This window comes from Rissa tridactyla, chromosome 1 (assembly GCF_028500815.1).
Source record: "Rissa tridactyla isolate bRisTri1 chromosome 1, bRisTri1.patW.cur.20221130, whole genome shotgun sequence".
NCBI classification, from domain to species: Eukaryota; Metazoa; Chordata; class Aves; order Charadriiformes; family Laridae; genus Rissa; species Rissa tridactyla.
In genome coordinates this window covers 167,379,866-167,397,588 of record NC_071466.1, presented here as the reverse complement: position 1 = coordinate 167,397,588, position 17,723 = coordinate 167,379,866, and the positions used below count along the sequence as shown (strand labels likewise).

Below are 17,723 nucleotides of genomic sequence, written 5' to 3'. Positions count from 1 at the left end.
TCATCATCTATCAAATTAGTACATCACCAAAAAAGACAGCAGGCTTCCTCCCCTGTAACATATAAATTAGATAATGCCACAAGGCTTTCTAGTTCTAATTTTGGTGAACTTCAATGCCAAGTAATATTAGCCAAATCTGTTTCTTTACCAGACTAATTTGAAATGTACTTCCACTGAACGCACTGAGAGGTAAAGTTGTTAGAGAAGTGAAGAATGACACCATTTCTTGGGTCCAAGATGCTAAAACACTTTAGCCAATAGTGTGTAGTTAAAAATAGGCTCTTTGGTTTTCTGTGTTTTTATTAAAGAGCAAAGAAATAATACTCCCTCTGTCATACTCCCTCCTTTTCACCTCAGGAGTTCAAAAAATTACTTTAACACTCGCATTGAGCTTAAAATCTAAGAACATTTTGAGAGGCGACTGAAAATAGAAAGAGTTCAAACTAGAAGAACATGTTAAAATGAAAATAAGTGATGCCAAATAAATTTACCAGTATTAAAATTCTCCAGAAAGAGGCAACATAGAGTCATGTTGTCTCTCTCCAGGGAGTACCAGGACAGAGATTTTTTTTAGGAATAGACTGAATCTCCATGTGAAAACTGAGTTAACTTCTTACTTAATTTCCTCATTTGTCTCTAATGGATCCAGAACTGTCTTTGCAAGTGTAAACATAATTGCAACATAATAGGTCATAACAATAACATAAAATGTCAGGCTTTCTATAGAATAATCATAACCTGCTCCTACAATACAAACATGATACAAATTCCTTCCCACTAAAAATTACTTCTTAAAATTATATAAAAAGTACAGACAGACATGATGATCTTGTGTAAGTCATACATGAAATACATAACCCTATCAACTGATGCATCAAACTCAAAACTCTAAATATGCCTATCAATCACAGCCTGTGCTGATAAAGAAACAGTATTATATACAGCTTATCTTCTAAAAAATGTAGTCAGGAGTCCCTCCCTCTAAATAAAAGGCTTCTTTTTTTGGAAAATGCCCTTCCACAGGAGAACCTGTGACAAAGATGCTAGAGCTCCTACCTCTAGGAATCCTAGAGATGTATAAGCAGATCAGTCTTAAAAGTAAAGTGAAAGTCTGCTTCTTAAGAGATGAAAATCTGGCATTAAGCTAGAAGTGTAGCACTTCTTTAAATATTTAAGTAAACTTTCCACATCTGTCTATATTTTTGTAAATAGCCATGCTTCCTGGCAACACGAAGATTTATACTTATGACTTTTAAATCGAAGTTCACAGAATCATAGAATTGTTAGGGTTAGAAGGGACCTTAAACATCATCTAGTTCCAACCCCCCTGCCATGGGCAGGGACACCTCCCACTAGATCAGGTTGCTCAGAGCCCCATCCAGCCTGGCCTTAAAAACTTCCAGGGATGGGGCTTCCACCACCTCTCTGGGCAACCTGTTCCAGCGCCTCACCACCCTCATGGTGGAGAACTGCTTCCTAACGTCCAGTCTGAATCAACCCCTCTCTAGTTTTAATCCATCCCCTCTAGTCCTACTGTTACCTGACATCCTAAAAAGTCCCTCACCAGCTTTCTTGTAGGCCCCCTTAAGATACTGGAAGGCCACGATAAGGTCTCCTCAGAGCCTTCTTTTCTCCAGACTGAACAACCCCAACTCTCTCAGTCTGTCCTCACAGGAGAGGTGCTCCAGCCCTCTCTGATCATCCTCGTGGCCCTTCTCTGGACACATTCCAGCACGTCCATATCTTTCTTGTAGTAGGGGCTCAAGAACTGGACGCAGTACTCCAGGTGGGGTCTCACGAGAGTGGAGTAGAGGGGAAGAATCACCTCCCTCCACCTGCTGGCCACGCTTCTCCTGATGCAGCCAAGGGTACAATTGGCTTTCTGGGCTGCTAGTGCACACTGACGGCTCATGTTGAGCCTCTCATCCACCAGCACCCCCAAGTCCTTTTCTTCAGGGCTTCTCTCAAGCCAGTCACTGCCCAGCCTGTATCGGTGCTTGGGATTGCCCCAACCCAGATTAGAGGACCTTGCATTTGGTCTTGTTGAACTTCATGAGGTTGGCATAGGCCCACTTCTCCAGCCTGTCAAGGTCGCTCTGGATGGCATCTCTTCCCTCCAGCGTGTCAGCCGCCCCACACAGCTTGGTGTCGTCGGCAAACTTGCTGAGGGTGCACTCTATGCCACTGTCCATGTCGCTGATGAAGATGTTAAACAAGATCGGTCCCAGTACTGATCCTTGAGGGACTCCACTTGTCACTGGCCTCCACTTGGACATGGACCCATTGACAGCCACCCTTTGGGTGCAGCCATCAAGCCAGTTCTTTATCCACTGAATTGTCCATCCATCAAACCCATATTTTATCAGCTTGGAGACCAGGATGTCATGCGGGACAGTGTCAAAGGCTTTGCTCAGGTCCAGGTAAATGATGTCAGTTGCTCTCCCCTTGTCTGTTGATGTTGTGACCTTCTCATAGATGGCCACCAGGTTCGTCAGGCATGATTTGCCCTGGGTGAAGCGGTGTTGGTTGTACCCAATCACCTCTTCGTTATTCTTCTGCCTCAGCAGTGCCTCCAGGAGGATCTGCTCCATAAACTTACCAGGCACAGGGGTGAGACTGACTGGCCTATAGTTCTCTCGTTCCTCCTTCTTTCCCTTTTTGAAAATGGGGATTATGTTTCCCCTTTTCCAGTCAGTGGGGACCTCACCAGACTGCCATGACTTGTGGAATATAATAGAGAGCGGTTTAGCAACCTCATCTGCCAGTTCCTTCAGTACCCATGGGTGTATCACATCAGGTCCCATGGACTTGTTCACTTTCAGGTTCATCAGATGGTCACGAACCTGATCTTCACTTACAATGGGCAGTTCTTTCCAACCCCTGCCGTTATCTTCTGTGACTCTGGGAGTGTGGCTGGAGCCCTTGCCAGTGAAGACTGAGGAAAAGAAGTCATTGAGGACCTCGGCCGTCTCCATATCACTTGTCACCAGTTCTCCCGTTTCCTTTCTGAGGGGGCCCACACCTTCCTTAGTCTTCTTCTTACCATTAATGTACCTATAGAAATTTTTGCTGTTTCCCTTGATCTCCTTGGCTAGATTTAATTCTGAGCTTTAGTTTTTCAATTTTTCCATAGCAGCTGCACTGTTCTCTTTACAGATACTACTTTCATTTTTTAATAGACAAATGTGGTCCTGGTTGGCTGTCATGTCAAACATAGGGAATAACTGTCAGGATTTGTAAGTTATGCATACAACACAATTCAAGAGACAGTGCAGACAATCTGGTCCAGCAGCTTCCTAAATGGGACACAGCTAAACCTATCTTATCTCACAAATACTTTATATCACAATTAGGAAAATATGCTGGCATGGCTGTCAAGATTAAGGTGTGCAGGCTGCTTGCTTTAAACTGATAATATTGCTACGATCACACAGGAGTCTTCACCACCCATCTCTCTGACATTGCAGACAGCCCTATATTTATCTCTGTACATCAGGCCCTGTTTGCTCCTTAGCAGAGACATATTCAAAGCACACTGTCCATTAAAAAGAAAACAGAATGAAAACTACAGAGTTTCATACATTTGGAGTATGCTGCTTCATTCCAAAGAAAATGTGAGTATGTATGTGGGTACTGATAGACTTTGTAAAATAAATATATTAGGAGCTGAATAGTAAATTAACCTACAATGCAGAACAGAAGATTAAGACCGAGAAACAATTCTATTACTGGTATACAAGTGTGCTCTACACTTACTTAACATATTCCTTATCCCTTCAGTTCCTATCCTCCTTTCTACCCTTTTTTAAAATGGGTGCAATGTTTCCCTTTTTCCAGTCACCAGGGATTTCACCTGACTGCCGTGAATTCTCAAATATCGTGGAAAGTGGCTTGGCAACTACATCTGCCAATTCCCTCAGGACTCTGCGATGCATCTCATCAAGTCCCATAGACCTCTGTATGTTCAGGTTACTCGGGTGGTCATAAACCTGATCTTCTTTTACACTGGGAAGAATTTTGCTCCCCTAGTCCCTGTCTTGCAGTCCATCCACTTGAGAGGTGTGGGAAGAAAGATCATCTATACACATAAAAGAAAACACAGGCTCTGCTTGTGCTAGGGCAATTTGGGACCAGCATTTTTTATCTCACCATGTCTCAAAGTTCTCCTAATGACTTTGTCTCAATGTTGTTTGCATTAAAACAAGGTAGGTCAAAATGTCCTTGAACCTTTGTGAACTATCTAGGTAGAAATACACTATGCAGATAGAAGCACCCTGCCTTCTCTGGGAATTTGTGATCTTCATGTCCCTAGAAAATGCATCCCACCCCTACTGGATGAGGCTTCTTCCAGGATGCAGTGGAAACAGCCAGCTATGTTTTGAGAGTTGATTTGTTTTTATTTTTAATCTAGGCTGGTAGAAGTGGCTGTCTTGCACAAAATGGTACAGAAATTAGAGCACTCACAGGAGATATGATCAGGTTTCAGGTTTTTTCTGTTTTAGAGATCCACATTCACAGCCCCTACCTATTACTAGATAGGCTTTTTTATCAGGCTTTTCTGATATGGGGGTACTTTCAAACCTTTTACTATACTGAAAAATGTTTGATACAAGTTAAAATTTGACCAGATGAAAAAGCAGCATCCAAAAGTGACCATAACTCTGTAGTCTTCAGCTTATGGCACTTCACGTAAATTGTCACAAACATATACAAACAAAGAGCAGCAACCAGAATTCAAACTCCTTTTACCAAAAATATAAAGGGGGGAATCCTTATTCAACCTAAATTTGCTGTTCTTGTCTCTGTGAGGATAGAAACTTAACTCCGTTCACTGACTAACCAAAGGCAATGTGGAATAACAATGTGCCTGAACAAAACAAGAGATCAATGACAACAGGCCGGCATAGAGAAGATATGCATCAGAAAGGAGCAGACTGGGATGAGAAGCTTGTGGAAATTCAGACTGGGAAGAAAAATCAGTTGAAGATTGGATTACAGAGCAGTCAGTCTCCCACTACAACCATGGGAGTGACACAGGTTGAAAAATAGGACTGTGGCACATGTACTCAATAACTGAATATCTGTCTGCTAGCGAGGCTGTAGCCGTGTATCTACAGCTATCTTGTAGCTATCATTACAATTTGCAAACTGCAGACAATGCGGTGGTACAGTCTTACAATCTGACTGTGGCTACCTTGTTTGTAGTCAAGGTCAGCCCCAGTGCTGAAACCCCTGTTCCTATATCTTCACTGCTATCATTATCTGTGCTGTGGTTCCTTCAAGAAGAGCATAAACAAAGCTGTAGTGTCAACCCAATTACCTGAAGAAATCTGTCCTGGCAGCCTGCACATCTTTGGGAATCCTCATAGCTGTAACTACCCATATACATGTGAAGCTGATTATGCTATTTCTACCTCTAAACCTTCCCATTCTACATTTAGCTGAATTATCGGTCTCTTGACGATTTCCTCATTTAAGATGGTCAATAATAATGACACTACAACGCTTCCAGCTTTTTTTTACCTTAGCAGGCATTGCTCAAAAATATTTTTTAAGGATCATATCTCAGTTTTCTTTCCAGTACTTACCTACAGCATAGCGAGATGCCACCAGTTATATCTTACACTTTGTCAAATAATTCCTATTTTTGCAGCTACTCTGAGAGAAAACTATATACGAAATATCATATTCTTTTATTCCAGCTTTCGTACAGGAAGAAGTTCGTTAGTATCATCTTTTTATGATAGCCAGAAATGCAACCATTAAAGGTAGTTCCTGTAGGAAGATTTTCCAAGAACAAGATCCATGGAAGAGGGTCTAGTACTATCATACCATTTATAAAAGCTTTGTCTCAGTTTAACAGACATGTCATTGCAGACTAAACTGTTTCTAATGGAGCTTGCAATGCCAGAATTTGAGACTGCTGTAGAAGCATTGTGCTGATATTTAAGATTACTAAAAATTCTGGAATATGTAGAAGATAGTTATTCAGTTATATAGGTGGAAAAAAGGCTTTTCTTTTGTACTGACTGGCAACCAAAAAAAATATAGAATCTGGAATTTCCTAAGAAAGGTTTTTTCAGATATAAAATACTCATTTGTGGAAGTCAACATTTTTCACAAAAATGTGTATCAGTTTTACAAAGGGTTGAATTGCTGTCCAAAAAGAAAGATTAATTTCAGAAAAAAGCAATAGCTCCACATTAACCATAAACCATAACCTACAAATGGAATTCACTCTCTGCGAAAATAAGAAGAGGTATTTAAATTTCAGTCTTCCAAAATCCAGGTGTGTATCCTTGCTCTCTGGCTTTTTTTTTTATTTTGGGAATGGATGAAGCTGCTTGTTAGCTCCATTCTGATGTAGAATTGGGCACTTTCTAAAATCCTGAAATTTCTACATGACACAAAAAGATTTTCCATCAAGCTCTTCTAGGACTTCACCAATTGTGAAGACTTTAACTGTGAGACTGTAAAAGAGAGTTACTTATTCTGAGAATACCTATATTATTGCTACGTTAGGTTTTAAATGATATCTGCAGAACAATTTACCCAGAACTTTCAGTAACAGCCCTTTCTCAAATGACACTTCCCAGCACAGTACAGACAGAAATGCCACACAGCATGTCAGAAGTATCTCCACCCAAGCCTTTTTCCATAACTGCAATAAAGAAATCACGTTTGTCAAAGAGAACTGCTCTTTTCTTTGTCATGCTGAAAACTGTTAGCCCATTAGGTCACAGATGGACTTTGTCATAATCTCACCTAAAATTCACTTTCATTTTACCTTTGTACCTCTGACTGTGTATATAAACCAAGAATCAGTCTTTATGTTTGTTCTCCTTTGATGTGTAAACACAGTATATTTATATAACTGTAAAATCTATATTTAACTAGATGTGAACTGTAAAAATGAACTTGTCATTTGTGTTCAAGAGTAATTGATAGACCCTTTTCCCTATTTTGGGATCTTCATTAGAGTACGGATTTTAACACATGTCAAATACCCTTATCTCATTGCTTCTTCATGATAAAGTCTGAATTTTCTGATATGTTAGTGGACTGACATGAGTATCAGCAACACATTTTTGTAGTTTTACCTAAAACATGCTGTTGTACGTTATATCTATCATAATTTTTTAGACCGATTCAAGATATTGGTCTTACTCTAAAAATTGAAATAAATAATTTATGTTCTCAGTCCCCTAGTACAAGATGTTCTCTGTTGCATTCTGAAGTAAATGTGAAAGATCCAAGAGATTAGCTAACAGCTTGAAAGATTGCATGCAGTGATGGCCACGCTTTATACGCTGAATTCACTGGTTTGTAATATGGAGATTTTTCACTACTTAACTCCTTTCCTTTCTTCCATAAAAAGAAAAACAACAATAAACCAAAACTACCTCTGTCTTCAGTTTTTATGGAGACCAACAATCTAGATGATTCATTGCATGAATGAACATAAAATAAATATACTCTTTTTTGTACCCATAATTAAAAAAAAATTTATTAGTTCTCAGAGCAAGAAAGATGAGGTATTATAAGGTCGAGATTAAAATTTAAGTACAATGAATAAAACTAATTCAGAAATCACTATCTTAAAACTTACATCGTTCTTGGAATGGATCTCTCTTTATAAAAAGGTAAGAGATATCAACCAACAAAGCTAACTATTCTATTTTTCAAATGCATTCCTCAATTTGATAACACACTTTACATGTACCTTATATTAAAAAGAAACAAAGAAAACAGAAATGTTTTTTAAAATTAGGAAATCTCTCTATAATGGCATATATGTTCATCATAGGGAAGTTTAATAATAATTAACCCATAGGTGTTGCATATTTAGATCAGAAAAGTTCCATCGAAGAAATATTTTTTGAAAAAAAATTCTTAAAAATGTGTAATTAGTAACTACGGAACTCCTATTGGAAATCAGGATAATTCCGACAGCTCTGCACCTTGCCAAGTGTCTAAAATGATAGATAGTATGAAGGAGAAAACAGCTACTGAAAGGGGAAGGAATATAAAAGCTCCTTATAAAAAGATAGGGCCGTGCTCATTGTTATTCAAGCACATTAGTTGCCGTATCCTGTTTCCATTGACTGCAGTGGAAGCTTTAGCATTGACTTCAAACAGGTGCAAGTCCCATGAGACTAAATGGAATAAAACGTACAGTCATGGCATGAAAGCAACAGTGTATAAAGTGTGGTGAGACAGGATACGTAATTCCAATCTGGTACACAAGAATCTGACAAAGCTATTTAAATGCAGTGCCAAGTAAGGATGCAACTGAAAAGACAGACATTTCTAAACAGAAATTTGGCAGGCCTACATTCAATGCTACAAGAAAAGTACAGGAAAAATGTTACAGAAACGAGAGTGCTAAACTATAGTCGGGGGAAACTGGAGACCCAGAAGCAGCAATAAGCATCATCCGGTTCTGTAGCAATACAATATCACTTGTTCAGGACACAGCTGTTGGCATGCCTTGGTGGATACTGCGGACTGGTCTGCTCTGAGAATTGCTGGGACTTAGACCCAAGTATATTACCATTTTTATTTATTCTCCTCTGTATTATCATGAGCATTTGAAAATGTTTGGGGACTTTTTTTTTTTAAACTTACATAATCTTCAAAGAGAAGTCTTAGGCTATATTCTTACATGAGTTGAGTTAGGCATGATGTCCTCAATTAATTCTATAAAGAAAGTAGCTGAGATGTCATTACATTAATTAGACTCTGGTCAAAAATAGAGTACTTATCCCAAAGGAAACTATATGACTTCAAAATTTCTTTCCAGACTGAATATGAAGAGAAAGCTACGCAACATAAAAACTATCTAAAATAGGGGTAATAAATATCAAACAGTCTCAATATTAAACTCATCTGGATGAGCGTTACAGCAGGATGACCGAACCTTGACATTTAATTTTAAAACCGGACTTTGAGGTTCAAATGAAGACTGAAGGTAACAATTATGAAGGGAATAAGGCAAAACTAGAAATTACTGTAAGAGGTAAGACAGAGAAACTCTTCTATAGTTAATGTTTTATGATGAAAAGGTAAACATATACCTGTGCAAGCATAGGAAATCCCAGGTTCCTGCATCCATTACAAGGTGTCAATGCCTCCCATAAACCTGAAGGACCACAAGTATTTTCACCTGCATCATCATCTTCTTCCTCTCTTGGTGATAGGCATGTTGAAGAAGGCCTCTGTACATAAAGAAACAGTACTTTCAAATTAAACACAGTGATATATTGTAAAAAAAAAAAAACATTTTACTTAAGGAAAAATAAAACTTAAAAGATTCCCATTTATAAATTCCAAAAGATAAACTGCTATTTTAAATAAAATGTAACTACTCAATTGTCAATCTCCTGTATGAAAATCACACTTTCTAAGGAAGGTGCATATTGACCTATCTGCCATTATACTTTAAATATGATTTAACACAATATCCTACATTAAAAATATGTATTTATTTTCTTCATTATCAAGTAATTGGCAATTTCTACTTCATTTTACTTTAAAATTTGCTTTAATATCATTAAGATAACCCAAAAAAACCCCCAAACTAACATTTATATATAAAAAAAAAAAATACTATCCCTAAGAAGGAAATAATATAAGCTAAGGGGATCTTGCTTCAATGGTCATCTGTTGTGTTCAGAAAAGAAAAGTACAGCTGTATTATATTTGCCTGATCAGTTCCAAGGTTTTTGCAGAAAAAAGATAAATTCAATCAATATGAGGTTTCGATTTTTATTTTTTATTACCAACAATAAATGTGTTAGCTCACCTTGTAGGCAAAACCAATTTATTAAAAATGACCTGTCTTATTTTGTTTCATCCACCAGAAGGGAAGAAAGGTATGGGAAAAAGTCATTCAGTTGTGAGCATTAAGACTTCTGTAGTGGTCTCAGTGATAAGGGAAAAATGCTGATTTTTGCTTAAACCACAATCCTATTTTTTTGTGGCAGCCAGAAACAGGAAGAGTAGACAGTCCCAATTTATTGATGTTATTTTGCTACACAGGATAGTCCATCCCAACTGAATGAACTGCAGTGGTAACTTTTATTGATTTCAGAAGAAGGAAGAGGGAAGTTAAGCCTGTAATGAATGATTTTCAAAATTTCATGTTAAAAAACATTATGACAACAAAACCCTGATACATTTTACTCACATCTTAATTCTTTGTATTTAAATTGGAATACGTAATAGCTTTTCTAGCCTGCTTGACATTTGTTTGTGCAGCCTACCGGATATTCAGATACTAAATGCTGTCTTTAGGAAAGCTTGTTTATCTTAAACAATCTTTCAGAAATGGCTGGACTTTTGCCTGACCAACGTAATGCTGTTTGAGAAATGGCTGACCACATCTATTAACCTGGTGGTAACATTAGCTCTAAAGCACTGCTATGAGGCCCATATAAAAATAATGAAAAAAACCAAACCACTTAACAGCAGATTATTTCAGTCAATAGAATAAAGAAACGTGTAGAGTCTGCTGTAAGAAAGGGAATGCAGAGGTGAAGGAAAATTAGGGGGGCAAAAGAAGTGAAGAAACAGCAGCAGTTCTGAAGATGAACACAAGCTGATGGAAACCGTAAGAGAAGCAAAGGCACTGCACAGACAGGAACTAACTCAACTTCTGTAACATCTGAGGAACATTTAACCTTTGACTCTTGTGCTAACTTCTGATACACAGATGCGAAGATGTGGTTGGTATACCATTAAGTACAAAAAAATTTTCCTAAATTCTATTTCAGCTCACTCACCAAAGATGAGAAACACGATATGCCCATCGCTACTACTCAGATTCCCCTCAGTTAGAAAATGGTTGTTCCCTTATTGCAGACTTCATGAATCTATCCCTATCTTCTGAAGTTAGATGGATTTATTTACTTTTTACTTTTAAAGTCAATTTCTAAAACATTCTTAGCATGATATTTCATGAGGTTATTTTGACAGTCAAGTGGTACCACGGAATGTGTTGCCATAGCAACCAATATTCCTACAGAGATTATTAAAAGGATTGAGTTAACTCTGCAGAGTGTGGGTCGTGAAGGACTATTATTGCTATGCATTTGCATAGACAAAGGAAGCAGACTACAGGTCTTTCCCTTCTATTTATGATGTCGTCTTCCGTGGTGGTTGCCCCACATTTATATTTTAAATCTCAGAATTGTTGCACCGAAGAATAAAGTGCTTCTTGCCCCCTGGAGCAAAAAGCAAAGAACTGCAGCAGTGCTAGGTACAGGAAAGCAGGTTAACACGCATTAGCTGTGACCTTACAAGCCAAAGTAAGTGAATGAAGACAAAAGTCACCCAAAAAAGTATAGTCAATGCACTCTCTAAAGATAAAAAAAAAAATACACACACATAATATCAGAGAAAATTTTTTAACACAACTAAAGGAAGATAAATAATGAAATTCAATACATCATAGCAAAAAGACTATTGAACAATAGAAAAATACGCAAGCAGAATGAAAGAGAGTTGTAGTATTTCCATTAGTTTTATTTTATATAAATAGCCTAAGATAGAGGGTGGATCACACAAATTTTAATTAATGTTGTCAATATGAATGAGAAGAAGTGGGGGATATTATATAGGCAGATCTCCTAATCATTCAAAAAAGGACCAGTTGATGTCAGAGTGCATTAGACACACTGTTGGAATAAATTGACTAGTACTCTGATGCAACTAGACAATCCAGGTGTGAATTACATGATACATGCTAATTTAAAGACTACTGCAGAGTAGGGTTGGCTCTTTTTATACTTAGTGACTGACTTCTGTCTTCTTGCCCAGATTTCTGCTACTGATAAAGCACTAAAATGGAAGCATTAGGAGAAACGTATGCGAACAGTCAAGAAACAGTTATCGCTATCACCTTTCTCTCCCATCCCTGCTGCCTGAAGCCCAGTTCTTCCCAGACAACAGGTGTAAAGGGGTAAGTGGGAGTTGCTGCAGGGATAGAGCTGCAGTAAAGAGAGGCGAAGGAGTTAATAGTTGCATGAGAGAAAGGGGAGTCAGAAGTGCCCCAAATGGGGTAGACTGGGTTTGCATACCCTGGGGAGAGGGATGAACTTGGTGGAGACAGGTGAGATACAGAAAGATCTGCAATCAGTCCACAGACCTCAGACTGTCACACACTCCCATAAAACTCCTGACCACCCACTTTCCTGCTCTTCTCTCCCAGCCTTTGTTCCTTTCCCAGAACTCCCTCATTTTTCTGTTCTGTTGGATAATTTAATTTTTCCTCCTCAGAGATCCTTTGGACACGAAAATCTAATTCTGTGTGTGCTGCTGGGAAGCCTTGAAATAGCCCTGTGGGAAGAGTTTTAGTGAAACCAAAGTTATTTATGCCCCATTCTCAGGAAAAAAAAAATAAATAAAGAGAGAGGAAGAGATTTCTGTCACCTAAAGAAAAACAGACACAACTGAGAACCTTTTATTCATGACTGTTTTGACTCCAAAAAGAAAAAGTAAATGTAGTTAGAAAATGGCACCTAGCTCATAGTTGCTTAATTAATTGAATTTGACATTATGAAATGGTGAAGTCGACATAAACTGTAATATTAAGCTTCCAAAAGGCCAGCTCTGCCTAAGCTTGAAGAAGCATAAGCATCATCTATCCTCAAACAAAACAGACAGAAAACCTTTAAAGATATTAGATACAACACATAAAAATGAAAAGTTAGTAGGGAAGCCACAAGACATTGATACAGAATAAAAGATTTAATAAAATTTCTGGTTTTTACTGGAACACTGAATTAAGTATTAAAAATTGTTTATAGCAGTAAGAGACTAACAATATAATTTCTCCGTACATAAAAAAGAGATAATAATAATACAGCAGTAAGGGAGTGGTAAGATCTAGGATAAGGACGTTGGACCACTACAATTAATGGTAAGTTTTCCTTGGACTCTACTGGGCTTGACACATCTCTTCTATTTTTCATATCTGATGAGCATTTAGATTATGCCTTTGAAAATTTAGGTATGGAAGTCTTCCTCTTCATTTCTCCATCTACACAAAAGGCAAAATGTGCCCAGTATGATATGTTAGACTGAAGGATACTTTATTCTGTAAATAAGCTATTTGTTCTCCCAGTATATGTACGTATGTCAGACTGGCTATCACAGTAACTTGACATCTCTCTCGTGATCTAAGAGAACAAGCCAATATTTAGCAACAAACCGAACGATGAGCCTAGACAAAAAAAAAAAAAAAAAAAAAAATCAGAGAAAGTCTGTTCCACTCCTAAAAGTCAACAGGAAAAGAAAAAGAGATCACCTTTACTCTTAACTATTTCTTAAAGCTACCAAGTTCACAGCTCAAGAAGCTTTAAGCCATGTATAAAACATACATAAAGTTTGGGCTTTCCTTTGTACAGATGTTAACGATTTCCTGACTACCATATGACCTCATTATCTAGTCAAGTTCTCTCTATGAATACAGTAAGTCATATAAAACCTCTTATTTCCTTTTATTCCCTCTTTCTCTCAGTTTTTAATGAAAACTGCTCTGCTTTCTGCCTTGACATTTGTAAGCAGCCATTGTTAGCAAAATGTGATTTAATTCCCTCATTTCAGGATACAAAGGAGACTTTCCTGTAGTAGTCCAGTGAAATCTAAACCCAAACATAAAAATCTTTCTTTACTTCTTGTACCTATTTTTGTATAACTATAATCCGTTTGCAGAAGTATTGCAAACACCCTTTCAGACAGTATCCACTAGAGCAAGATAGCACCAAAACTGTAAAAGGTACAAAATAATAGGACTTTTACCATTTCCTATTGCATCATAGTTCTGGACACTGATGTTAACTATTCATTTATCTTGCAGTATACCACGTATTAAGAAAATAAGCTTTTTGAAATGGAGCAGCAAACATGAAATCCAGAAGGCAATATCCTTATTACGGAATGTAGAAAGCAACCAGACATTTGATAAGCTAAATGCTACTGCTCAGTCTGGAACAATGAAGTCAGCAGGAGGTTTCTTCTGAAGAAATAGTTTGTCAGACGTAGAACCATGCAAATATTTCATATGATCCGAACCACTGGATTAGAGTCATACTTCTGCCTCTCCTTTGCCTGGCCAAAAGGATATGTAATTATGTTGTGAAATAGAAGCAAAAAAAATATAGTTCTATATGCTAATAACTCTAATTTTATGTTATACTAAGAACTAATAAAGATGGAAACTGTTCCTGAATATCCTGTATAAATTAGGCTGAGCAGGTTGTTTGCTGCTGCTTTCCCCAGCAGCTGTGGCAGCCAAGCCAGTGACAGCGGAGCTGGGATAGTGTTCCTGTGCTCTCAGTGCTCCCCCTGCTGCTGCCCAGGCTGCTCCCAGGGGAAAATGCCTGATGGATGCAGAAGAGAAAAAAGCAGCATTTGGGCTTGAAATGTAAAACCATCAGTTACTATTTTCCCACAGCAGGATCCCTCCATCCCAAATGTACCCTTCTGGGATTCAGAAAGGATCCTGACAAGGAGGAGCCTCATTTACAGGACAGAAGGTACGTCTTACAGACAAAACATTTTGGTGGCCTGAGCACACCTTTCCCGCATCTCCCAAGATGGCCTTCTCCCTCCTTCGTGTTTTTCCATTTCCTACCCTCATTATCTTGTCCTTCACCTTACATTGCACATCTGCAGCTATTCTTTCAAAAATATGTTCCCAGTTTACATTTCTTTCATCATTTCATTCACTATGAGTCTGGTTAGAGTTTGATTGCACTTCCCGTACTCAGAAAGGGAATACCAGGAGAACAAGGTTGGTCTTGCATGTAATGCAGCTGAATGCCGGAGAAGTGCACTCTGTATCTGCCTCTGCCATAATCCCTGTGGGATGCTGTGAACATGATTTGAACTTCCTCTGAGAAGGTCACTAAGTTTGTGTTCCATATTTCCTGGCTATATTGAAATTGTGAAGGCAAGTTTGCAAAAGTGCTGGGCTACATCAGGAATCAGCATGAGATATTCTGTGCCTTTTTTCAGTGGTACATGAGACTAAGCGCTGTGAAAATCCAAGCCCTACCAGTCCCAGACAGGAAGAATCCTGATCTCTACACCACTGCACATCAGCCAAGCTGCACGTGATAGCATTTTCTCACTGGGGCTCTGCAAAAAAGCCTGAACGACTTGTCTGAAGCAGTCACAAACTTCGAACTCAAGAACAGTGATGGCTGAACCTGGGAAGAAATTCCTGTAACTTGAAGTCAGCAGAGTCACAGTAACTTACTACATGTAACAGTAACACGTATTAACTTTAGGCAAACAGATTAATTCATACAAATGATGAAAAGTACATGAATGTGTAGTTACTGCCCCGCAGTGGGCAAGTGCTATTGACACCTATCATGATGCGCACCCCAGAAATTAATCATTCTGTCTTCAGAGCAGGATCTGACAATACGCAGGAAATACACCCTGGAACTAGTTGGCAAGTACAATGCACACTGAATAAGGTCAAAATTAGAAGTCAAATGGGATTATAAAATGAATGAGTACCTCTGAATGAGTACTCAAAGCATTTCAATTTTTTTTTCATTCATCCTTGCATGCAACATAAATAATGACGATTAAGACAACTCTGAATCTTTGCACTACTCTCATAAAGGGATGCATACATACATGATATGACAAAAGTTTTAGGATTTAAAAACCTAGGAAGCTATTAATCAGAAAATACCAGGTATAAATTAAAAAATATACCTTTTCTTCCATTGATAAAGCGATTAATATTTTTGAAGACTTAAGATAGCTTTTGTTAAAAAAATAACCATAAAAGAAAAAAGTGGCCCAGCAACAGACTGTCAGTTATTAATAAAAAGGTTGATCTTGGCTAATTGATTTTTCACTAAACATAAAAGCTTTTGAACTGAGTGTGGTAATCTCCATACGAAGAGTATTTCATCTCTATATAAAAACCACTACTAGGACGCTCATGTTTAGTGATCTGATATTTTGTGTGTATATCTTAAATGCAAAGCAAAAGACACTTCAATGTATTTCAGTAAGAATCTTCACTTTTCTCTAATTCCTGTTTAATTTTGCCATGTTGGTGAAGATTTCCAAATGACAGAAAACTCAAGAATTCAATAAATCAAAAAATTGCAGAGAATGGAACACTAAGTGCTTTTAGTAATTATAATTTAACCATAATTAGAAGGTATTTTTTAAGAAAGATGTAATAGATGGAGCCTATAGAATTTTCATTTTTAAGTATCTTGGGAAGCATACACTGCATTTGTTTTTCAGTGTGAAATAAACAGGATGAAGTATTAGCTGCTTAAAGCTGCAATATGCAGTGTCCTGATTCAAAAAAACCACTTAAAACATCATTCTTTTAAACTAGTTTGAACTGTTTGAAAGGTAAGCATTTAATATGGGCTATTTTTTTAAATCTATCGATTAAACTAATTTTGGGATTGTTTAATCTATGGATTAAGCTAGTTGTCTTTAATGCATGGAAATACAGGCACTTCCACAACTTACAACTTACTCCATCCTATTATCTGCGTTTGGGACAGGACTGAATTGTCTTCCAAATTAATTTCTCCCTCTTAACATTAGGTAAAATAAAGTGAACCTGTGTTTTAAGCACTTGTCTAAATTTGAGCATGTCCCTAATACTCATAAATCAGACTATTTGCACACTTAATTTCAAATGCTTAGTATCAAAGTGCTTTGCTTGACCAAGGAAAAAGAACTTAGCACATTGAAGCATAAAGCCCCAAGACAGAATTCAAACCAGCAAGCCATATAGACAGCAAGGACACTTTACTCTACAGAAATCCTTTTCTAGGGATGCTTTTCCATCCCACAAGCATAGTAGATTTGACCTAAGTTGGTATGTAGGAAGGGTATACACAAATGTAGGCTGTGCAAAAATGCAGGAACTGGGTAACTTTTTTTGTGAGCCTTGAAGTTTAAGCACATGAATAGTTCCAATTAACTTAATGGGATTTCTCATGTTAATGACAGGCTTATGTGTCTCCCTGAATCAATATGCACATGACTCATTCCAAAATGTGACTCACTGTGAAAAACTCATGTACCAGTTGAAAAAGAAGACACTGATAATGAAGGGTATAGGAGCCTGCAGAAAAGCAAAATCAAGTGTTAATATTTTTAGAAATATTAAATAGAATTAAAAGCTTAAGCATGTTTACGTTTGCATGAAGGAAAAAAAAAATCAAAGTAAAGACCAGCAATTTTGGCTTTAAATGTCACAGAAAGAAAATACTGCTTGGAGAATAACTACAGAGGCATCTCTGTATTTAACATCCCTATGCTATCTGAATGTTATCATATAACATTTGAAAATCTCAGTGCAATGTAACTGCAAAGCAAATCAGCTGTAAAACATGTATTTTTCTTTTTTTAAAGTTGTGAAAGAGAGGGTGGATAAGTGGGTGGCAGAATGATTAAACTTATAGAAAATACATTATTTGTCATGAAATAGAGCAGAAGGAACAGAAATTAAAGTAGGGGGAAAATCAGGTGGTAAGTGAGTAGGCAGAAGTCACCACTTTATTACTCCTCCAGTGCACAGCTTTTTATTTAGCATACATATTCTAAGTAAAAGGGTGTTACTGAAAATGCAGTTATTATTCCATTAAGTTGCTGTTGGCTTAATGAAGAACATAAGAGAAAATCATACCTGAATAAACAAAGCCTATCTAAAGATGAACTAC

At 37.6% G+C, this 17,723-nt stretch overlaps 1 protein-coding gene across 1 annotated transcript in view; it reads right to left on the bottom strand.

Moving 5' to 3' along the window:
• ANKS1B (ankyrin repeat and sterile alpha motif domain containing 1B) overlaps nucleotides 1-17,723 on the bottom strand; it is a 449,659-nt gene that overhangs the window by 327,749 nt on the left and 104,187 nt on the right. The window contains exon 9 of the mRNA XM_054199351.1: nucleotides 9,078-9,218. Within this exon, the coding sequence (XP_054055326.1) occupies nucleotides 9,078-9,218 (141 nt within the window). The remainder of the gene's footprint in view (nucleotides 1-9,077; nucleotides 9,219-17,723) is intronic.